General features: G+C 44.2%; 1 protein-coding gene across 1 annotated transcript in view; it reads left to right on the forward strand.

Annotated features, from left to right (window-relative positions):
• LOC146860824 (sperm-specific sodium:proton exchanger-like) overlaps window positions 1-24481 on the forward strand; it is a 4630975-nt gene that overhangs the window by 1757318 nt on the left and 2849176 nt on the right. The window contains exon 9 of the mRNA XM_085646174.1: window positions 21244-21384. Coding sequence (XP_085502300.1) covers window positions 21244-21384 — 141 coding nt within the window. The remainder of the gene's footprint in view (window positions 1-21243; window positions 21385-24481) is intronic.

Genomic DNA, 24481 nt, shown 5'->3' on the forward strand with positions numbered 1-24481 from the left:
TTTCAATAGTGAGAAATTAAATTAGCAGTATTTCACAATTAGGACATGTAAAACACATCAGTACATGCCCTACCTTTTGAATACACTGTACCCTGTCCATAGGGCTGCCTTGGGCCTACCTTAGGGGTGATTTACATGTAGTAAAAGGAAATGGTTGGGCATGTCATTTTAAAACTGCATGCACAGGCACTGCAGTGGCAGGTCTGAGACATGTTTACAGGGTTACTCATGTGGGTTGCACAATCAGTGCTGCAGGCCTACTAGTAGCATTTGGTTTACAGGCCTTGGGCACACTGGGTGCACTTTGCTAGGGTCCTATTAGTAAATCAAATATGCCAATCATAGCGAAACCAATCACCAATACAATTTATATAGAGAGCATACGCAATCTAACACTGGTTAGCAGTGGAATGTGCTGATAATCCTAAGGCCAACAAAAATAGGTCCGAAAAAATAGGAGTAAGTAGGCAAAACATTTGGGGATAACCCTGCAAAAAGGTCCAGGTCCAACACAACTCCCTTCCAGCCTAAAGCCAGGGTAGACTAATTGATACCTTGATGTAATTCCTACCTAGGGTGATAGATCATGCACCCTGACCTGCAGCAGCAGGGGCATGCTCCAGTTCTATGACTCTATGAACCCAGTTGGATCTCTCTGTCCATGCTCTCAAAGTCCACTAAACTAACTCATGGGGAATCCTTCTCCTCGTCTGAGAACCCCATCTGTGTAGCACCTAACCATACTCTGCTCATAGATGTATTCCAGTAGGCAGACAGTACAACCTTGGTCAATACAATGGTGTGGCCCATTCCACCCCTGGAATGTGACTCCTGTACCCAACCCAATGCAACTTTGTCCACAAGGACAGTAACCCACTGTGGCCCCTGACAGCTGTTGGTGACAGCAGCCAGGCCTAGGCCTTTCTGGGCTCTCCAACCTCTGTGGTTTCTCAGAGAAGAGGGTTGTAGCCCCAGGCGGCTGGCACCCTTTGTCCACTTTCCCTCCCATCAGTTATGGGGTGGTATCCTGAGACTGATAATTCAGCACAGGGTCTATACCCTGAAGCTAAACAGGAGACTGGAGTGGGGTATCCCACACCATGTCCTCCCCTCTGTGGTCTCTACCTTCCACTGTGGAGAGGGGACCCCAGACCTCAGATCTGTCAGGGTGCTTGTGCCAACTGTCCTGCACTCTTTTCCCACCAGCTCAGGGGTGCTTACCTGCAACTGGTCTACCAACCCATGGTCTGTAGCCTTAGTCTGAGACTGTGCTTGGCAAGCCAGGACTTCCATGGAAGTACAACTGCCCCCCCAAAGGGAAACACTTACTGTAAGTGTTGTACATGAATCTGCCTGGCAATGACCTCCTCCCCCTTGTCCATTTGACAGAGCATGAAGCCCTCCCAATCCAGGCGTGGCATCACCAGGGTCCTTCCTGGGGTGCTCTGACCTCATAGAGGGCAACCCCTGGCCCACTGGTCCTCCCACTGCAGACGGATTCCCCCTCTTACTTCTCCATCTGGACTTATGCACCCTCTTCTCCAGAGTGGCGGTGCCACACACCAGAACTAGTTGTACACTTGTGGCAGCCACCACCGCCACCCCCAAACTTCTCCTGACACTATGAGGCTCACATCAGTGGATGATCTCCTGGTACAGGCCAGGTCATCCTGCTTTTGCCGCCCCTGAGAGCAACCCAAGCACTGGGTCACTGCAACCACCCCCTCACTCTGAAGGAGAAAACCTGAAAGCAAAGTCCAGTCCTTTCACTCCCAGGATGGAAGCAGCAAGAGGCAGGCCAGCACAACAAAGCAACTGGTAGAGTGGCAGTTCCTCCTACAGCATCCAGCTCTTCTTCTTACCAGAATGTCCTAAGACCAGAAGTGTTATGATTTTGGGGTGCCAGAGGTCCAATTCTTATACCCCTTTCTGCCTTTGAATTATGCAGACTTCAAAGGGAAGTCTTTGTGGTGCACTAAGCCATGCCTTTCCCTGATCTGGCTCCAGACACACTACAGGGTGGGATGGAGACAGCTTTGTGTGAAGACAGGCACAGCCCTACTCAGGTATCAGTGACAATTCCTCCCACTATGCTAGCTCAGGAAGGCCCATCAGCCTGGTGATGGGCCATCAGGATATGCAAGGCACACCGCAGCTTCCTTTGTGTGACTTTCTAGAGCAAATGCACAAGAGCCCAATTGTCAGCCGACCCAGACATGTATTCTACAGACAGGCAAAGGCACAAAATAGTTAAACAAGAAAATGCCCACTTTCTAGAAGTGGCATTTTGGAACTCACAATTCAAAAACCAAATTCACCAAAAGACGTATTCTTAAATTGTGAGTTCAGAGACCCCATACTCCATATCTCTATCTGCTCCCAAAGGGAAATTACACTTAAAAGATATTTCAAGGCAAACCCATGTTACCCTATGGGAGATATAGTCCTTGCAATAGTGCAAAAACAAAATTAGCAGTATTTCACTATTAAGATATGTAAAACACACCAGTACAAGTCCTACCTTTTGAATATACTACACCCCGCCAATGGGGCTGCCTTGGGCCTACCTCAGAGGTGACTTACATGTAGAAAAAGGAAATGGTTGGGCATGGCAAGTTTTGCCAGGTCTAAATGGCAGTTTAAATCTGTACACACGGGCACTGTATTGACAGGACTGAGATATGTTTGCAAAGCAACTCGTGTGGGTGGCATAGTCAGTCCTGTAGGCACACTAGTAGCATTTGATTTACAGGCCCTGCTGAGCACACTGGGTGCACTTTACTAGGGTCTTCTTAGTAGATCAAATATGCCAATAATGGGGAAATCAATCACCAATACAATTTAGATACAAAGCTTATGCACTTTAGCACTAGTTAGCAGTGGTAAAGTGCCCAGAGTCCTAAAGCCTACAAAAACAGGTTAAAAAAAATATGAGGAAGAAGGCAAAAGGTTTGGGGAATAACCCTACAAAAAGGACCAGGTCCAACAATTACATTTTTGCTTACCTGCCATAATTGCTATTACGAAATGTACTTGTCCATTTAAGAGGTTCTTGGTGGTAAAATACATTTTAAAAAATAGACTTTTTCTACATTGGTCTCGAGTTTCTTCTTGAGAGTGTGTCTCATATATTGACTCTGTTTTCAACAAATGCATTAACACTCCTGTATGAAGCTGGCGTTTCATGTAGTATACCAAAGCGAGGTATACTATGTAGAATGTTCAGCGAACCTTATTGGCTTACAGGGCTTAAATTATTAATCCCAAATACCCTCTTTTGTGGTAGTGTGGGCCAGCAGTTTAGGCTTATCACAGGGTAGTGTTAAGCATTTGTTGAGCACATACAGAGTCAATTAATAAGACACACACTCAAAAAGAAACTCAAGGCCAATTTAGAAAAATAACACTTATATTTATATATTTTTTAACACTAAGAACTTCAATCTTAGGTAAGTACTTTTTTCAGATAGGGGTTTAGGAAGAAAATGCACTGTACTTGTAGAGTAATGCGGTAATGTAATCCTATGAGGAAATACATATACTGCATACGATCACATGTCTAGATCATTCAGGACTACTCTTCTGGAGCTAAGCTAAGTAGGTGCCAAGTTCCAAGGCAGCACCTACAGGTCACCTTGGTTGGCTCTAGGGCATCCAGGTGTAGATGTGCTTTTTGGTGTTGGGATCCCCTAGTAAGTCAATGGGGAACGGCGCCTGTTAAAAGAAACTGCAAGTAGGGACTGGGGGACCAGTCTAGTTGAACCCAAAGAGGGGCTCAGTTCTTTAGGGTCTCTGGAGCCGGGATGCACTGTCGTTCGAGCAGGACTCAGGCTGTGGGGCTCATGTGCAGTAGTCTTTGGTCTGGCGGCTTGCGACGGTCAGAGTCACTTGGTTTCGGAGGGCTTGCAGAAAGAGGCTGCAGGCAGTGCCTGGGGACCATTCTGGTGGAACTCACAGGTAAGCTCGGCTCTGTGGGGTCTCTGGCTGCTAGAGACGCCATCAATTGTGCTGAACTCCGGCTGTGAGGTTCAGGTGCATTGATCTTTTGTCTGGGGGTTTGGGGTAGTCAGAAGCAATTGCTTCATGTGGCGACCTGGAGACAGGGACACAACAGGACAGCTGGGTCACTCTCAGTCCTGCCATCTGAGGTGCTGATATCCCTCAGAGGCTAGTCAGTCAATCAATCAATCAATCAATCAGGGGATTGTAAGCGCACTACTAATCTGTGAGGGTCTCAAGGCGCTGGGGGGTCCGCAGATCTGTTTTAGCTGAAGAGCCAGGTCTTGAGGATCTTCCTGAAGGTGCTCACGGATGGGGCGCATCTGATGTCCCCTCGGAGCTCGTTCCAGGTCTTGGCCGCAATTTGAGAGAAGGATCTTCTGCCTACCCTGGCTCTATGGATGCACAGGGTTTCGGCTAGTGCGAGGTTAGAGGATCGGAGGTTTCTTTTGGGTACGTGGAAGTTTATTCTGTCGTTGAGGTATTTGGGTCCGGTGTTGTGTAGGCATTTGTAGGAGCGGGTGAGGATTATGAAGGTGACTCTTTTCTCCACGGGGAACCAGTGGAGCTTTCGTAGATGTTGGCTGATGTGTTCGGGTTGGGGGATGCCCAGGACGAGTCTGGCGGCAGTGTTCTGTATCGTCTGGAGTTTGCAGAGTAGGGATTTGTTTATGCTGCCATAGAGTGCCTTTCCATAGTCCAGTCTGCTGGTAATGAGTGCATGGGTGACCGTCTTCCTTGACTGGGAGAGGATCCATTTGAAGATCTTGCGGAGGATGCGGAGGATGTTGAAGCAGCTGGAGATGATGGTGTTGACTTGTCGGTTCATGGTGAGGGACGAGTTGAGTACGATGCTGAGGTATCTGGCATGGTCCAAGGGGGTCTGTGGGCTACCGAGAACAGTTGGCCACCAGGTGTTGTCCCATGCTGAAGGGTTGGTTCAGAGGACGAGGACTTCTGTCTTCTCGGCTTTGAGCTTTAGGCAGCTGTTGGTCATCCAGACTGCGACGTCCTGCATTGCTTTCTGCAATGGCAGTGGTGGGGTGGTGAGGGAGAGGATGAGCTGGATGTCGTCAGCGTAGGATAGGATGTTGAGGCTGTGTTGTCAGACGATGGCGGTGAGGGGGGCAATGTAGATGTTGAAGAAGGTTGGGCTTAGTGATGACCCCTGTGGTACACCGCAGGTGATTTCCGTGGGATCGTAGAGGAAAGGTGGCAGTCTTATTCTTTGGCTTCTTCTGGTGAGGAATGATCGGATCCAGGCTGTACCTTGTATGCCAGTGTCGTGTAGTCTGGTGACGAGTGTGCGGTGGGAGACGGTGTCGAAGGCTGCTGATAGGTTGTGTAGGATGAGGGCTGCGGAGTGGCCTTTGTCCAGGAGGGTGCGGATGTCGTCTGTGGTGGCGAGTAGGGCAGTCTCGTGCTGTGGTTGCTTCGGAATCCAGCTTGAGATGGGTTGAGGGGAGCGTTGTCTTCAATGAATCGTGTCAGTTCCCTGTTGACTGTTTTCTCTGCAACTTTGGCCATGAAGGGGAGAAGCGAGATGGGCCGGTAGTTCTTGAGGTCGGTACGGTCAGCTGTGGGTTTCTTGAGCAGGGGCCTGATTTCTTTTTTTTTCAGTCATCTGGGAAGATGCCTGTTTCGAAGGTGGTGTTGATGGTGCGTTGTAGTTAGGGTGCGATGGCGGTTCTGTGGTAGATGTGTGGAGGGCAGGGGTTGGTTGGGGTCCTTGAGTGGAAAACTTTCATAGTCGAGGTGGTGTCTTTGGTCGTGATAGGTGTCCAGGACGAGATGGTGGGCTGGCAAGTGTGTCTGGGGGGTGGGCAGGCTGCGGCGTCTGGTGAAAGGTAGGCAAAGTTGTCGTAGAGGTTTTTGATCTTGAGGTGGAAGTAGGTTCCGAGCTTGTCGCAGAGGTCTTGGGACGGGGTGATGTCTATGGCTTCGCTGGGGTGGTTGGTGAAGTCCTGAATGACACTGAAGAGTTCTTTGGAGTTGGTGAGGATTTGTTGTGGATGAAAGACCTCTAGGTGGTTCTGATTCGGATGTGGTAGCCCGTCATGGCATCCTTGTAAATGGCTTAGTTTTCGGGTGTCCTGGTGTTTCTTCAGTTCTTCTCCAGGCGTCTGCAGGTGCGTCTGGCTTCTTGGAGATTGGTGGTCAATGTAGGATTGGCGTCTGGATTGGGCCACCAACAAGAATTGGCTGCTGTAAGGGTTTCGGTACCTTGAGTATTGGTGCTGGAGGGCTCCTGGAGGGTCTATCGTCTCCTTACTTTCTAGGGAGATATGGCTGGCATCTGGGAAATGTAACACCTCCTCATCATGGGTGGCTGGTACATCGGTGAGTCTGGTGGTCTGCAATTTGGTGAACCGGAGCTTGCAAGCAGTGCTTTCAGGAATTAGGGGGGTTGCTCCTCTACTCTAAGGGAGATTTTGGCTTGATTTAAGAAGTGCATGCATCTCTCCGAGGGTGTTGGAGGGTGCACAGCTGTAGGACAAGTCATCATTTTGAAATTGTTGGGACAGCAGGCAGGCAGGCTGGGTCTGGTGCCAAGTCTGCTTCCGGTCCAGCCACCTAAATACTGTTTTTAGGGGTTTTAAGGTGAATGAAGGGTAGTGGTCAATACCCTAATTATCCATGGGCTCACTCTGCCACCCAAGAGGTCCTACTTCCATGAAAATCAAGATGGTGGAATCCTACTTTCGTGGGTCATATCAAGCCTAGGGGTGTGCCTGCCCTGGTAGTAAACCACGTCTCCCTGCATATCTAATTTCTTACCTGTCCATGTGCCAAATGGGCCTCAGGGTCGAGGGTGGCATCTCCCCAGTCTGGGGAAGGCGTTATCGCATATGAAAGGCAGCTGGGACTTTGAAGTCCCTGGCCTTGATATGCTAAATCACTAGCCATCGTGTTGGAGGAGGTGTGAACAACTTCCTCCGGAGCAGCTTTGTTTCTGGCCTCAGAGAACATAGGCTCTCACCTGTAGGGGGAGTAAGCAAAAGACAAACAATTGATGGATGGAATGCAAAACAAATCAAAACATTCACCCCCAGTCAAGAGATATGGGTTAAATCCATCATTCTTTTGCTCACCATGCCATCCCAGTTTAGACCCGGCCATATGAAAATCAGTCTTGACCCTGTGCCTCATGGGAACAGTCCAGCCCGAACTGCCAAGCCAGATCCTCCCTGGAACGGATACAAGCATCCTAGGACCGGTTTCAGGATTTCACCCCTCATCAGCCAGGATAGCTTGATTCCAGTGGCACAGTGAGCCCAGGACCCAGGTCTGGGCATGCCCGGCGCACTTAGGGCGAGAAAGCAAAAGACACACAACTGATGGACGGAATGGAGAACAAATTGAAACATTTACCCCCAGTCAAGAGATCTGGGTTAAATCCATCATTCTTTTTCTCAACATGCCACTGCCAGTCCAGAGAGGACCTGGCCTGGCAGTTAGGACTGGACTGTCCCCATGGGGCACACAGTCAAGACTGATTTGCATATGGCTGGGTTCAAACTGGAATGGGATGGTGAGGAAAAAAAGTATGGATTTGGGCCCAGATCTCTGTACTGGGATGAATGCATGACATTGTTCTGCATTCTGTCCATCAATTGTTGTTTTTACATTTGTCACCCCGATTGGGACGAGAATGCCCAGACGTGGGTCCCATTCTCTCCATGCCACTGGAGTCAAGCTATCCTGGCTGAAGAGGGGTGAAACCCCAAAACCGGTCCTAGGAGGCTTGTTTCCAGTCCAGGGAGGACCTGGCCAGCAGTTCAGGCTGGACTGTTCCAAATGGGCACAGGGTCAATACTGATTTGGATATGGCTGGGTTCAAACTTGAATGGCATGGTGAGCGAAAAAATGATGGATTTGGGCCCAGATCTCTGTACTGGGATGAATGTATGACATTGTTCTGCATTTTGTCCATCAACAGTTGTTTTTGCATCAGTCACCCCGAGTGGAACGTGTATGCCCAGACGTGGGTCCCGTGCTCTCCATGCCACTGGAGTCAAGCTACCCTGGCTGAAGAGGGGTGAAACCCCGAAACCAGGCCTACGATGCTTGTTTCCAGTCCAGGGAGGACCTGGCCTGGCATTTCGGGCTGGACTGTTCCAATTGGGCACAGGGTCAAGACTGATTTGCATATGGCTGGGTTCAAACTTGAATGGCATGATGAGCGAAAAAAATGATGGATTTGGGCCCAGATCTCTGTACTGGGATAATTGTATGACATTGTTCTACATTTTGTCCATCAACAGTTGTTTTTGCATTTGTAACCCCGAGTGGAACTTGTATGCCCAGACGTGGGTCCCGTGCTCTCCATGCCACTGGAGTCAAGCTATCCTGGCTGAAGAGGGGTGAGACCCCGAAACCAGTCCTAGGATGCTTGTTTCTAGTCCAGGGAGGACCTAGCCTGGCAGTTCGGGCTGGACTGTTCCCATTGGGCACAGGGTCAAGACTGATTTGCATATGGCTGGGTTCAAACTGGAATGGCATGGTGAGCAAACAAATGATGGACGTTGGCCCGAGTCACTATACTGGGGTGAATTTATGATATTGTTCTGCATTCTGTCCATCAATTGTTGTTTTTACATTTGTCACCCCGAGTGGGACGGGTATGCCCAGACGTAGGTCCCGTGCTCTTCATGCCACTGGATTCAAGATATCCTGGCTGAAGAGGGGTGAAACCCCGAAACCGGTCCTAGGATGCTTGTTTCGAGTCCAGGGAGGACCTGGCCTGGCAGTTCGGGCTGGACTGTTCCCATTGGTCACAGGGTCGAGACTGATTTGCATATGGCTGGGTTCAAACTGGAATGGCATGTTGAGCAAAAAAATGATGGATTTGGGCCCAGATCTCCATACTGGGGTGAATGTAAGACATTGTTCTGCATTCTGTCCATCAATTATTGTTTTTGCATTTCTCACCTGTAGGGGGTCAGAAACCTGCCTGTGGTAGCAGGCTCGACTACACCAGTCAGTAAGTACACTAGAGGCTTGTAGGTTTTCCTCTAAGGTGCCCTCTGAGGACATGCCTTAATAATGCCACTACTGTCATCAGTACAGATTTATTAAGACAAAGTGTTTGATACCAAACATATTGGGTTTCAGTGAAGTCATCATATAGCTGGTGAACTTATAAAGACCAGAGCCCAGTACATATACTTAAGATGGCTTGCCGTATCACTTGTACTATCTAGCAATTGAACTATACAGCACAGGGGGTATATTTGCTCATGAAGGTATGCCCTCACATATAATATAATGCACCCTTCCTTAGGGAAGTAAGGTCTGCTGTAGGGGTGACTTACATATATTGCATGCAGTGTCTGTGGGCATGGCACACAGGGTGTGTACCCTGCTGTGTTTTCACTTTTGTCTGCACCATGTTACGCAGCCTTAGAGTAGCACAATGCATGCTGCAGCCTTAAGGGACCCTCTTAAGTACTCATGCCCTACGTACCAGGGTTACCATTTACTAGGGACTTACAGGGGTGCTAAAGACCTTGCCAGTTGCAGAACAACTGCACAGTTACCTTGTTTTAGGGAAAGAGCACTGGTACTGAGGACCTGGTTAGCAGGAACCCAGTGCACTTCAGTCAAAATTGCATCAAATACCAAAAAAAGCAGAGTTGAGCATGCCAGAAACAAGCGCCCTATGATAAGCCTCAACGGCTTGCCCACACTACCACAAAAGAGAGCATTTGGGATTATTAATATAAGCCCTGTAAATCAATAAGGGTTGTCTGGACTTTCTACATCGTATACCTTTTTTGGTATTCTGCATTAAAAACCAGCTTCCTACACTGGTGGCAGTGGTGGAATACAAGACTTTTGCATTTGCTGATACCTCTTGGTCAACAGGTGATCCCATGCAGAAACCTACAATTAAGTGGAGTCAAAAATAATTTTTTCAAATCTGAACTGTTAGGGCTTTACGCTATTCCCCCAGTTCTATTTTATTAGATATTTAAAATGTGTACTTGTTAGTTAGGCCCGAAAAGAGAACTTTTTTTCAATCTTCTAAAAAGATTCCTACTTTAGATAACCCTTTGGGTGCTCATAACGCAATGGTTCCATCATGAGCACCAGTGCTCCTGCGCTCATGATGGAACCATTCCATTATGAGCACATGCTCAGAAAACCCCTGTGCTGCAGACAGCAGAGGGATTTCTCATTTTAGTTTTTTTGCCTGGGGAGGTGGGAAAGAGCTTCCTAAACCTCCCCAGGCCTGTTTAGTACTTTCCTTGCAATGACGATTGCGCGCATGGTGCGCTATCGTCATTGCAACGAAAACAAAACTGAAACTTGGTTTCAGTTTCTCAGTTTCAGTGTTTGTGGGGCTATCTCAGCCCCCCAAGCCCGAAACAGATGGGAGAGGTATCGTTGGAAAGGGGAGAATCTCCCCTTTACAATGTTACCCTTCCCTAGTGGATCCCTGCTAGGGGATCGCCCCAGAAAGGCGATCCCCAAGCAGGGATCCACCCACTAGCCACCAGGGAGGGGGAGCGGCCCCTTGGGCAAGGGCCTTTGCTACCCCCTATTTAATTTTCCCCGGGGGCAGAAAGAACTCTAGGTGACAGGGATTTTTTTTTATGCCAGGGGTGCGGGCTTCCCAGAATGGGCATGCCAAAGCCGCCACCCTACCCCCCCAAAGAAGGAATAAGACTTTCCGCCCCTCAATGAGGCATATGGGGGCAGTAGCATCTGATCTGCCCTCCGGAGGGGCAGAAAGCCCACTAGGCCCCAGGGATTTTTTTTATATATACCTAGGGTTGGGGGTTGCCCAGAATGGGCATGCAAATACCCCCACCCAAGAAAATGCCACAGTCTATCTGCCCCCCTCAGGAGGCAGATGGGAACAGTAGCCCCTGATCTGCCCCAACAGGGGCAGAAAGCCCACTAGGCCACAGGAATATTTTTTTTATACGTAGGGGTGGGAGCTGCCCAGAATGGTTATGCCAATGCCCCACCCCAAAAAAATTACAACAGTTTTTCTGCCCCCCTGGGAGGCAGATGGGGCAATAGCCCCTTATCTGCCCTGTCGGGGGGGGCAGAAAGCCGAAAAGCACCAGAGGTAGATGTTTTCTAAAATTCGGGGTTGGGGCCTGCCCAGAATGGGAATACCAATACCCCACCCCTCAAAAAAAGATGCCACTGTCTTTCTGTCCCACCAGGCGGCAGATGGGCAGTAGCCCCTGATCTGCCACCCCGGAGGGGCAGAAAGTCCACAAGGCGCCAGCGATTATGTTGGCTTTTTCTATACGTAGGGGTGGGGCCTGCCCAGAATGGGCATCCCTATGTCCCCACCCACCCAAAACAAATAGCCACAGTCTTTCTGCCCCCCTTGGGGGCATATCCGGGCAATAGCCCCCGATTTCCCCCATCCCTAGAGCAGCAGAAAGCCCACAATGCACAGACTTTTTTGTTGAATATGCCTACCTCTGGATTTTAGGTCTTAGCGCAGCTGACACCCAAGGAAACCTAGCAAACCTATATATTTTTTAAAACTAGACACACAGGTGAATCCAGAATGTGCTGACTTGTGTGGCTCTCACTCAGGTCTGTTACCCAGCATCCCTTGCAAACCACAAACTATGTAAAAAAAAATGAAACTATATTTTCCACACATTTCTGTGATGGAAAGTTCTGGAATCTGCGCAGATCCACAAACTTCCACCCACCCCGCAATCCCCAAAGTCTTCCGATAAAAATGATATCTCACTTGTGTGGGTAGGCGTAGTGCCCGCGACAGGAAACTGCCTAAACCGCAACGTGGACACATCACATTTTTACAGTAAAAACTGACCCTTTGTTTGCTCTGCTGGTACCTAGGGAAACCTAGAAAACCTATACATTTTTGAAAACTAGACACCCAGGGGAATCCAGGATGGGGTAACTTGTCTGGCTCTCACCAGGTTCTGTTACCCAGAATCCATTGCAAACCACAAACTTTGTAAACAAAAAACACATTTTCCCTCATATTTCTGTGGTGGAATGTTCTGGAATCTAAGCAGATCCACAAATGTTCTACTGCCCACCATTCCCCCAGGTTTCCCAATAAAAATGATACCTCACTCGCGTGGGTGGTTCAAGTACCCGCGACAGGCAAGGGCCCAAACGTTTTGAGGAGACATCAAAATGACCTATCACAAAACAACCTGGTTTTGCAAGGGGGGTCACCTTGGTTTTTGGCCCTGGGCTCAGCGACCATCTTGAGAAACTATCAAACCTACAAATTTCTGAAAACTACACACCCGGGGAGTCCAGCGAGGTATGGCTTATGTGGATCCGAAAACGTTTTCCTAAGCAGAATGCCCTGCGAACCTGGGTTCATCGGGTTCTTGGTGAACCTACAAGTCCTATATATCCCCACAACCAGAAAGGTCAAACGGATGTAACGGTATATTGCTTTCAAACAGTTGTCATAATTAGGAGAAGTTACAGGTGAAAACGTTGGCACAAATGGGTGTTTTTTCCAACTAATTTTCAATTTTTTCTCCATTCAACTGCTAATTTCTATAAAGAAACCTTGAGGGATCTATAAAATGACCTCTTGCTGAATTCAGAATTGTGTCTACTTTTTAAAAATGTATAGCTGTCCAGGATCCATTTTTGCTTTTGTACCTATGTCTACCATTAACTGGAAGAAGGTTGAAAGCACAAAAAGAAGAAAAAATAGTCTATGTCCCAGTAAAATGCCAAAACTGTGTAAAACATATTGGTTTTCTGACAAAAGTCTATCAGTTCCTAAAAGCTGTGCAAATGGTGATTTCATCCCCTCAAACTTTTTGTTGATAGTATTAGCAGGAGAAAAACTACACGCTTTAATTTGTAGCACTTTTTTCCCATTTTTCCCCCCCAAAAATAAAGTTAGCTGTGTTTTGTATAATTTCTGGGTCCCCTCCAGAGAAATCCACAAACCCTGGGTACCTTTAGAATCCCCATGATGTTGGAAGAAAAGGACGTAAATTTGGTGTGGATACCTTATGTGGTCAAAAAGTTACAGGGGCCTTAGCGCAAACTACCCCAATTAGCCCAAAAAAGGCTTAGCACAGGGGGGGGAGGCCTAGCAGCGAAACAGTTAAAATTGCCTTTCACTGGGGTGATTGTCCTGGAGCTCAACCTGACCCTTATTGACAGTTTGAAAGCAGCAATTAAGACTCCTCTGTAAATCTATAAACAAAAACTGGCTAAAACCCTACAAAACTCAAGATTTAGGATCTTCTTGCAGAGTTTGACGCCACTCATTATACAGAGTACACTGACAACCACATAGCTAATGATGTGATCACTGAAGATGAGTCTAGAGACAATACTCATGGGAGTAGTTCTCCCAACCTAACTAGAGAAGGTAAGGAGGAACTCCTCACATCTACATCAGAACTGTACCTGGAGTGTCTGCCCCTAGTGGAGGTGGGTCAGGATACTCAGGACTGGGAGAAGAGCTGGAGAAAGAGGGCTTAGTCCTTGTGAGACCAGCTAAAAGAGGAGCCCTTGAGGCAAAAATCCTCGTCATAGAAAGAAGAAGGGCTGAGATGTGTTTAGGACCCATAATTGGTGGCAGTAAAATAAATAGGCAGAGAGAGAGAACATTTGAACCCAAAATCCACCAAGATATTGTCCCTAAAAATGTTGAGGGTGATGACATTACAAAATTGTTTACTGCCTTTGAGAGGGCATATAAAATGAGGAGGTTACACCGGAGTTACTGGGACTGTCTACTCTCAGAGTTGTTCTCTGGAAATTGCAGGGATAGACTCCTAACACTGGATGAGACATTTGCTGTTTCTTATGACCTCAAGAAGTATACCCTTATCGAGGGTGTTGGACTCACCACAGAGGATTATGGAAATAAATTCAGAGATATTCCCAAAACCTCGAGTCAGTCCTTAGTTGATTCTGTGGACCTTTCAGTCAAAATACTAAGTGGTTGGTTAAAAGGGAATAAGGGGCAAGACTATGATTGCCTTTATAATATTATTATGAAAGAGTATCTGAATTTCTGAAAAATTGCATCAATACTTGGTGGATCTAGGTTTAGTCTCACTCCAAGAGTTGGGTAAGAAGGCTGAATATTGGGCCAAGACTAGGGTGTCGAAAATGTCTCATGGAGGGAGTGACCAAAAGAAAGGGGTTGCTAATACTCCCAAGGGAAAGATGCAGGGAAGACTAAGAAAAAAGGCATAGAGCCTTCAACAGGCCCCCAACAACCTGTTCAAGAGGATGGGCACACAGACACTTCATGGTGCAAGGGTGGGTACGAGGGTAGGGACTGGGATCCCAGAAGGGCTTGGTGTTTCAATTGTAAAGTCAATGGACACTGAACTGGGGCCTAATCCTGCCCCAAAAAGGGTTCCTCTAGTGTATTCCCAGTTACCACTGGGATGTTGAGTATACAGATGGGATCCTTCGTGTACCCTGATAAGGCCAGAGAACACACTGAAGTTACCTTCATCTCAGAGGGTGGTGTGGATGTAGCTGCCCTTGCTCAGTAAGCTAGAGAAATACAAACTGTCACATATCAATGAAGTAAGAGTAGAAGCACTGAGGGATGCAGGTGCAAGTTTTACTATAGTGACTGAAAAACTGATATCCCTACAGCAGTATTTAGCTAGACAACTTATCCAATCACCAATGCTGAGAACCATAATAAGGTTCATCCCTTGGGTATGGGATCCCTAAGAGTTGGGAGAGGTTACCTGACAAATGAAGGTGCTTTTCCTGTTGAATGTCTGCAAGAGAATAATCTGGAAACCTCAGCATGGGCTGAACTAGAGCTACGGTCCCATGCAGCCATGCTGGGAATACCTGAATGGAGTGCATAAAAACCCTGGGCCCTCAGCAAAGCCCAGGGTGAAAAGAGGAATAATGTACCATTCCTCTGAGAGAAAATATAAAGAAGTCTTGGAAACTTCTGAACAGTCACAAGCTCAGGTCACCTCTCCCCAGGGAGAGGATCTGTCAGCCCTAGAGGGAACTGAGCCCCAGGAACTTTGGTCTTGCATGGCAGAGCTCCTGGACCTAGGGATACCCTCTAAGGAAGAGCTGTGCCAGGGACAGAAATCCTCTTGAGAGCCTGAGACGAAAAGCTGCTGCACAGGAAAAGGGAGATGTTAGTGGCTCCCACCGGACCTATTGGGAGGAGGGGCTCCTCTATACTGAGGCCAGAGATCCCACACCTAGTGTTACTCGGAGACTGCCGAGACTTTTGAGAGTGCCTCAGCAATACAGAGATTCCTGACTCTCATTGGCTCATGACATCTCCTTAGCTGGGAATCTTGGTCAGACAAAGGCATGGAGTAGGCTAGTCGCTCACTTCTACTGGCCAAACATGTCCCAGAAGGTGAAGGAGTTTTGTAACTCCTGTGTTACCAGTCAAACCAGTGGCAAGACAGGTAACCACATAAAGACCCCCTCACTCCAACTTCCAGTGCTTGGGTTTCCCTCTGAAAGGGTAAGGATTGACATAATTGGTCTCCTTGAACCTCCAACAGAATCAGGAAGCAGATTCATACTGGTGGTAGTAGATCATGTTACCAGGTACCCTGAAACAATTCTCCTTAGGACTGTCACTGCAGCTGCCAGGGTCCTTATCAGGATCTTTACTAAAGTGGGCTTCCCTCAAAATTCATCCAAAGACATTTTGTGGTGAAAGACAGAGAGAGAATGTTCAATGCTCTCCTTACAGATATGAAACTGGAATTGACGATCCAGAGATCACAGAAAAGCTCCAAGGGACTTGTTGGTCAGACACATAAAAGTGTATATGTTGCTCAATCGCAGCTACTTTACCATGAAGTCCTTTCTATTTGCAATATTTTCAAAGAGATGAAAAATTAAAATTTAATGGACCATCGTGAAACTGTTCCTCACCACGAACTTGTGGGAAAGAGAGGGGAACATTTTAATAAACATGTTGACAGCCTTCTTCATTTCATACAACAGCAAGGAAACACTTTTGAAATAACTGAGCCCGTTCGACTACACAACTTCGTTACTAAACCATATGTGGATAATGACATAAATTGAAGATGCGTTGTCTCAGGTGAGATCAGCCTCCCCACCTCGCACTCCTTTAAGAAATCTTAAAATTCCATGATGTGCATTCGATTAATCAAAAGATGACAGTTATACAGTCAGAATGTATTTATTTAGATCGTTTTACCAATGATAATCATTTTCGTGTTAGACATCACACGATTCAATATTCAATTCCATTTTTCTACACAAATCCCAATGCATTTCGGGACTAGGCCCTTCATCAGGAAAATGTATTCTGAAAAGTATCATCAAAGCAATACACCAGTTTTGACACCAAATGAAGAATATATGTCTCAAGGTTTCTGAAATATTACATCATCATTGGAACACATCTTCCTGGATCAGCAACGTCTACCAAGCTAAATTACTTTTCTAATGATCCAGAAACACAAATCCAAAATTAAAATCTCTGGACAACAATTTTGTTATGGAGGTATATCAGGGGCCTGGGATTAACAATCATAAAAGTGAAAATGTATGGCAAAATTACAGTTGGCAAAGCAAAATACTATCTCTACTAAGAGAGCATAACATGGATCATTGCAGTGTATAACTTCGATCCCCATGGTTTGTTCGAGTGAATCATCAAAACCAAAGAAATTGCCTTCAATGATAATATGTTAAGTTCCACAAAACAATATAGCTACATACGGGCTTCAGCACAGTGTAATAACATTCCATTAGTCAGTTGGTCAGGCATACATGCTTTATTATAACATTACATACCAAACAGATCACACCTCTGAAATGTGTTGTGAGTTTTCCCAATGAAGCAATGAAGCCTTTACTCTTTACTATTGGCTTTACACCTTAACCAACATTGGATTCAAGTGCACATAAACTGGCAACAATCATGCATAGAGTTATAAAATTACAAATATGTAAAAAAAAAAACACAGCTTACAAAACACTATACAAACCCACTCAACAGGGCCCAACAAGACTCTTCACAGTGAAAACACCCAGGGTTTGTTAAAGTGGGAGGCCATTGCCCAAACCCTTGCCTACTACATTAATCTGTGAGATCACATGTAACAAAATACCTATAGGTAGGCTTTAATGTAGAGTAATAAAAACCCACACTTAAATGCCTATTAACTTTAACATATGCTTTTCACAATAAATATGTCAAGCCTTGTGCCTTTATCATAAAATGTCATAATAACCTTTCAGGGCTATAGCCACCATGACCAACTAGCCAACTAAGTTTTAATGTATTGAGTATAAGCTTTATCACAAGCCAAGAAGTGCCATAAAACAGTATTTTTAATGAAAGCACACAAATTTGGCCCAATCAAATCTTGTACTTTGGGGAAATAACTTGCGGATGGAGCCAAAGACCCTCTCTCAGTAGTACTCTTAAAGGTATTTTTTATTGATCACATAAATCCAGGCAACAGTTGCACTGTCAAGTCAGATCTAAAAATCCATGTAGATTATTTTATTAAAAGTGGTTTATTATCTGGTGTGGCTCTGCAACCTCACTGTGTGATCAACTTACAAAGCCTACCTGGGTCCAGTCAGGATCGTTTGCAAAGTCTTAGCTCAACCCTGGGTAAATGTGGCTTCAAGTAGTCAGTCTTTGTAAAGGAACAAGTGCAAAGTGTTTAGAAGTACCAAAATAGCTGAATAAAAGAGAAACACAACACAAAGAGCCATAAAAGAAAAAATAATATTAAAAACAGTACAGCACAATAAAACAAACAATCAGTAATTTGTACAAAAGATATTTTCAAAGGTGACACAATTACTTGATCATAGTACATCACCATAACTTTTTCCAATCTTCAAAGATACTCCAATAAAGTTTAATGCTGCTATACATATATATTCAAATGAAAGCTGTTGAATTAAAAACAATGCCTACCACTTAGCTAACCATATAAGAAAGTATATACAATATTTACAACATCCTATAAAAGAACATTAAAAAATATGCTCTGAGCCACATCACTTATGGTAAAATAATGGCGTGATTTCATTCCTTAAAACAGTTAAGGCAATTGATAATTCTCCAATAGTTGATACATACTTTATAAAACGTGTTTAAGAATGTACATTTGGCCTTATCAGGACAGAGTCATGATAAGATTTAATTTTCATATCTTATCTCATTCAGATCTGGTAAAGTTTTCCGTCCTGCTACTACATGCACAATGTAAGTAGAACAAGTGTGACAAATTAATGCATTCTCCAGATTACATAAGAATTTAAGCACCTCTTGATTAAAAAAATAATTTCTGGGTTAGAAATGAGGAGCATAACAGATTTTTCCTAATATCATTATGTTGCCTACAAAATAACATGAGATAGACAGTGGATTTTTAGGCCTGGCCATCACAGGACATTTTGGTAAATTATTTTTCCATACATCTTTCTTTACTAAATTACTAAATACTGGCTGGATTTCTTACTGATGTACCCTTAGTGATTCAATTAACTACCTATTTATGTAAGCTAGCCATGGGATCTTGAGTAGACAGTCAGAGATAACTTCTTCAGAATCTTTTGAACCTGTTTTTATCCAAATATTGTTCCAGCAGATAATAGTGTTCAGATCAATCAAGTCTTTGATATACAGCATGTCCAGCTCGCTGTGGGTAATAAAAGATGAATCAGTGCAGGGTACTACCAAGACCCTCCAGAAAAACGGATTTCCCTCTGATTGTAATGGTAGGTTTTTGGCCATACCCCACACAGCTGCCCCATATACTGCAGAGGGTATGCATTTACTCCTATAATATTTTGACTATTTTGAATTTGCGTATTACCTATTTTGCTATAAAATCTGATCAGGGCCTCCCCAGTCCTGGCTATTTTCCTTTTTGCTTTTCTAATTTGAGGACATTGTGTGCCTGAATGTTTGAAAACTATACCGAGATAAGAAAAGGTCTACACTTCAACCAATCTATAGTCATTCATAAAATGTGTTTTCTTTTAGGGTTTCCCTTACACACACCATGGTAAAAGTTTTGGACAGATTTAGCTTCAGATCTTTTTGCTCCATGTATGCCACAAAACCTTCGATCAAAAGCTTCAGGCCATTTGCACTTCTCAAGATCAGGACCGTATCTTCGGCCTACAGGAGCACAGGTGTTGGACGTAAACCCACCCTAAGAACATCTGCTTCTAATTATTGTGATGCCTTGTCCACCCCATTAATGAATAGTAAAAATAAAAGGGGTGCGATAACGCATCCCTGTCTTATGCTTCTTGTGACCTTGCAGCTAGTGGTATATTCTCCTCCCATTCCATATCTTGCTTGTGTTGTAAGCTTTGCATATATCTGAGATAGGTGTGAAATTATATCAACCGGGGCACCCTGCTCCGTAGCGTCTACCATAACATTACATGGGTTACTAAATCAAAAGTGCTACTCAGATCAGCAGAGCATAAGTGTATATGATCCTGCTTAACCTCAGTATATTTACTAATCAAACAATTAAGGTTAATGCACAGTTTGAAAGACCCGATATCCCTTCTAAAGCCATATTGTATATTGGTTAGTATATGATTTTCCTGTGCCCATACCTCCAACCTATCTAAGATGATTCTGCCCATAATTTTGGCAGACAAATCAAAGAGAGGAATATTGGCTGATAGTAATTAGCATCCCTCCTGTTACCATTTTTAAAGATGGGCACAATTATTGTCTCTGGCCAGGTAAGCAGGATTATCCCTTGTGCTACCGCATCGTAGACCTGAGTTAGTATAGGGGTCCACAATGGGATATTAGATTTGAAAATATCCACAGTGCCCCCATTGGGTCCCAGGGCCTTCTTGCTTGCAGAGCTATCTATAGCCAATTTGACGTCCTCCTATTAACTGGGTTTAAAGATACCATCATACTGTAGGGCAGTTCCTTTATCACTTTTTGGGTTAAAACTACTCCCATAGTGTAAGAACCAATCAGACCATGAAACAACTGTTCCTACCCTGAGTTCTTGATTAACTTTTAGAAATAGAGAGTTAATTGTTTTCCAGAAGTAAATTGTGTCTTTAGTTTCTTCAGCCTGATCTAGTCTAGCCAAAGCCTGTTCCTTTGAATTAATATATGCTTGTATTGATATCTTACTTTTTATCTCCTCATAGCTCCTATGAACTGATTATAAAGCCTTTCTCAGCTTTTGGTTGGCTTGTGAATAAGCAGCATCAAACCAACCTGGATGTTTACTCCGGTTCCTTTTACCTGTAACCTTCAATGTGTGGGCAATAGCTGTCATTACATTCGGAAAAACAACCACCTATGGGGCAGCCTCAGGGTCAGTACAGGCCATTATATCATTTTAATTTGTCCTACAAAAATCACCCAAAATGGCTAAGGCTTCAACGCCTGACCATTTAAGGCTGACACTATTTTTCCTTGCTATCTCTATGTTAGGTGCCAAAAAAGCTAGCACGCTATCAGTAAATTCAATAATTGAGTGTAGTGATAGGTGCAAATCATCACTTAAAAATATGGTATCTATATAAAAGGAACCAATTGATTTTAAGACTTGTGTGGAAATTATCATATGGTAGATGCTCTCGGTATCATATGCTGCTCTTAAACTAAAATCTGCACTCTGACATCTAAAGTTGGGATTGGAAGGATGAGGGGATGGGACTACAATTCATTTCTCACAGCTGCTCCCCTCCCATCTGTGGTGCTGGCAGAGAAAGATAAACACAGTAAATTATTTAGTTCTCTAAGGTGCTTTATTAGCATTGCAATGTAATGTGTTCACCTAAAACTTTAAGCTCAGGAAACTGAATAAATGAACAAAATAAACAAAGCTGTGTGGAAGGCAAGCACTTTTTGTGGAAACACACAATTTCTGCCCAATCAACACATGTATTTGTGGCTCCCAATATGTGGGTGGTAGGCCAAAGACCCTCTCTTGGTGATGCTCACATAATAGTTTGGCAACAGCTGCACTGTCAAGCAGGACTGTAAAAAGAATGTGTTAAACAAAACATAGTTATACAGAGGAAGTATTTGGTCAGAATTTGCAGTTGTGCTTTACTTATAACTATAAGTATGTAGAACTTGTTTTCAGATCTCTAAGAATAGTGCTTATGCTTGTTGTTTTTCTCTATTCTATTATTCCAATATGTGATTGTTTTATTCTATTTTTATGCCTTCTTATTTTCTATTTATTGTAATCAAATGAGTAAAGCATTAAAGTATTTTTTTTACTTACTATTCCATTCTAGGCAACTCTTGAAGAGTTATTTCCTGAACTTGTTGAAAATGAATGCGTTGACTGTCAAAAATATGTTCTTCCTGATCCAAATCCTCATGAAATGGCCGACATGATAGATGAAGCAAGGTTACGTATGCTTAAAGCACAAGTGGTTGGTTCCATTATTTCTTTCTTATTTAGTGTTTTGGTATATGATAAAAATTATGGGTCAAATTTATGAAAGGTTTTACATCAGGGGAGGCAGGGTGACACAAAACCTAAAAGGAGATTTACCAAGTCATGCAAGGCCACCTTGAGTGGCCCTGAGTGGCTTGATAAATCTAGAGCAATGCAGGGCAGCGCAAATCACTGCCCTGTGCGCCTCTGCGGTAGGAAGCTGTGCCGTGGGTGTTCCCACACATCCACCCAGGCATTTTGACTCACTCCCAGATTTACTAACACTGGTAGACATGGAAATGAGTCAGAATTGTACTCCTCCCCACCAGAGGTGCTCCTTACTGTTTCCTCTTTCTAAGTGTATTGCATTGCACTGCATATGTAGGAAGAGGAAAAGTCTCTGAGGACATAAAAACAATCCTTCCTACAATGCAGACACGCTTTCATCATGCTTTAAAGGCACCTGCTTTGGGACTAGGCAGCCATTTGTTCGCTTGCACAGACAAAGAGAAGGAATGCAATGTAAAATGTTAAATACGGCACATTACTGCCCTTTCACGCAGCACAGCAAGGTGGCTTGCTGTGTTGCGTGAATATTTGCTAAATATCCCCCACAATGTTTAAACAATAACTAACATTTAAGTGAGAAGTAATGAACTAGTTACTAATCTAATGCTAAGATGTGTCTAACAATTAATGCTTGCTGTTAGATTGAAAGACTTCCTATACTATTCCTATGAGGAACTTTACAGGGGCAATGATCTGTCCAAAAATTAGGTAGGGTCAGTTGCAGTGTTGAAGGAAGTGACCCGATTAGGGCCACCCGGGCCACTCAAGACCGCCTCTAGCCTTCCAAGAATGAAGAGTCGATGATGCAGTAGAGAATACAAGCAAACTAGTTTATTCACAAAGTACACTGCGGTGAAGTCCAATCAGACCAGCCTCCTATGTTGGCTGACGAGGGACTGGCGTTTACAAGCATGAAGTTACATTATGTATGTTGCGAAGCCCACAAAGACCCACCTACCATGGAAAAACACCGGTAGGTGTCGTAATACAATCGGGGTACAGAACATAAGTCTCGATGCTGCAGCCTGGTACAAGCTATCTATATTTTAAGGTTGTCTGGCCTATCCTCCCCTCTAGACAGGTGAGAGAAGGCCTTGATCTAAGAGGAAAGGCATGCGCGAACGAGCTAACATGGGCATTGAAGAAACAAAACTTACCAAGAAACATTTCTCGTAAATGAGCAAAATACAGTTTTGAGAATATGCAAGTAACAGTTTCAACTGCATCAGAACATGGCGTCCTTCTAACTAAATTGGCAACACAGATGTCAACCTAACTGACGTAACATCTGTGTCAAATCATTACATCTTACACAATACGTAAATATAATGTATTAGCCATATACATGCTAACATAATTTGAAGTAAAACACAAGTAAAATGTAGCATTTATTAGATCAAGCATTTTTATTTGCGCTAACAGGTAAGGGTCTTTACAGTTCTAATAACTAAGAGGAACTTTATTGGATAAACAACAATGTGGTCAAATATTATTACATATAGTAATAATGTTCACTGGAAAATATTACGGTATTAATCATCAGCAACACAAGTAACATCAGAAACAGAATCAGCAAGGGAAGTACTTGATCCAAAAACTCCCTCATCCAACTGCATGAGGGTGTCAAGCTCTTGTTGAAGCATTATTTTAGCATTTGTATCATGAATCTAACTTCTTTTAGGTGCAAGATAGGTGGCACAATATGAACAACATAAAAGAAGACACTGTGTCAGGACACTGCGGCAAATTAGAATAACAATGAAATATATCACTTTCTCTAAGATCCAGCCCCAACCACCAAACAAGGACCAACTCCAATAGCCTCTCTCCATGCCCTTGATGTTCTCTAAAATGTCTAAAATATGTTGGCTAATATTTTTTTCCATATTCGTGATGCCAACCACTCACTGATCTCCTATGACAGCGCATGCTCCACAATTCTTAGCTAGAATAAAATCAACAGCGTACCTTGTTTGTTTGGAGTATATGCACATACATTCTAACTGAGTTGGTGATATCCCGCAAAGCTGCCACTGCCTAATTGGATAAAATCTGTAATTTACACGCAAAATACTCTCTAGCACGTTCACCTCTGGCCATAACAGTACCACCAAATGTGATAATGGAAGAAAGGATGTACCTAAAAGTAATACCATTGATTAACTTCCAAATCTTTCACTCCTTCGTAGAATTCCTTAGTCAATGTTCTTTTTACCCATCTTATATTTGGTTTACTATGCCTGCAAGGTACCCCAAGAGGTAACACCATTCCCAAAACTACGTCCTCTGTACCATTGTACATATTAGAATATGTGCCATTGGATAGAAAGTAGAAACCGGGGTGTGCATAGAGTGGACCTTGGTAATCCAATGGAGTATATCTAGTGCTCATTCCTTTCATACTAGGGTCATCCTTTTTTCCTAGACATAGGACATTTTTGTATACTATTTCTCCAGAAAAGTTAAGATACAAATAAGTGTCAGTACTATTTAATTCAGGACAATATGCAGGATAAATTCCTGCCTATTGAGTGACAGTCAGATCTTGATAATGCCATCCTTTCAGATTGATATTCCTTTTACTCAAATATTGATCACCACAATACATTTCGGGCATACAGCCCGGATATCCTGTACCTCTTGGTTTTTTATAATATGGATAAGGTCCAGGGTATCCCAAACCAAATTCACCTTTTACCACTACGAAGGTGGGGGGACGAACATATGTGTAATTTACCAGTGATAGGGGATAAGCTGTCCATAAACTTATAACAGAATCAGTAGGATAACAAGCTGTGTTATCGCAAAGAATTTTCGATGGGTATCCAGAAAAACATTACTGTGCATAGTGCGCTTCTGGCGATCCGAGGGAACCGCTTGATACAAGACAAATAAGTATGTAATCCCAGAGCACTCCATTACCCATAACAGCCCCCCACCCCCAATGGGAACAGTAGTATAGCTACAACCCAAAAGATTTTTTTCCTGAGCAACCATTGGAAACCAACCCGCCCTGGGCCTAG

This window comes from Triturus cristatus, chromosome 3_1 (genome assembly GCF_964204655.1).
Source record: "Triturus cristatus chromosome 3_1, aTriCri1.1, whole genome shotgun sequence".
Taxonomy (NCBI): Eukaryota; Metazoa; Chordata; class Amphibia; order Caudata; family Salamandridae; genus Triturus; species Triturus cristatus.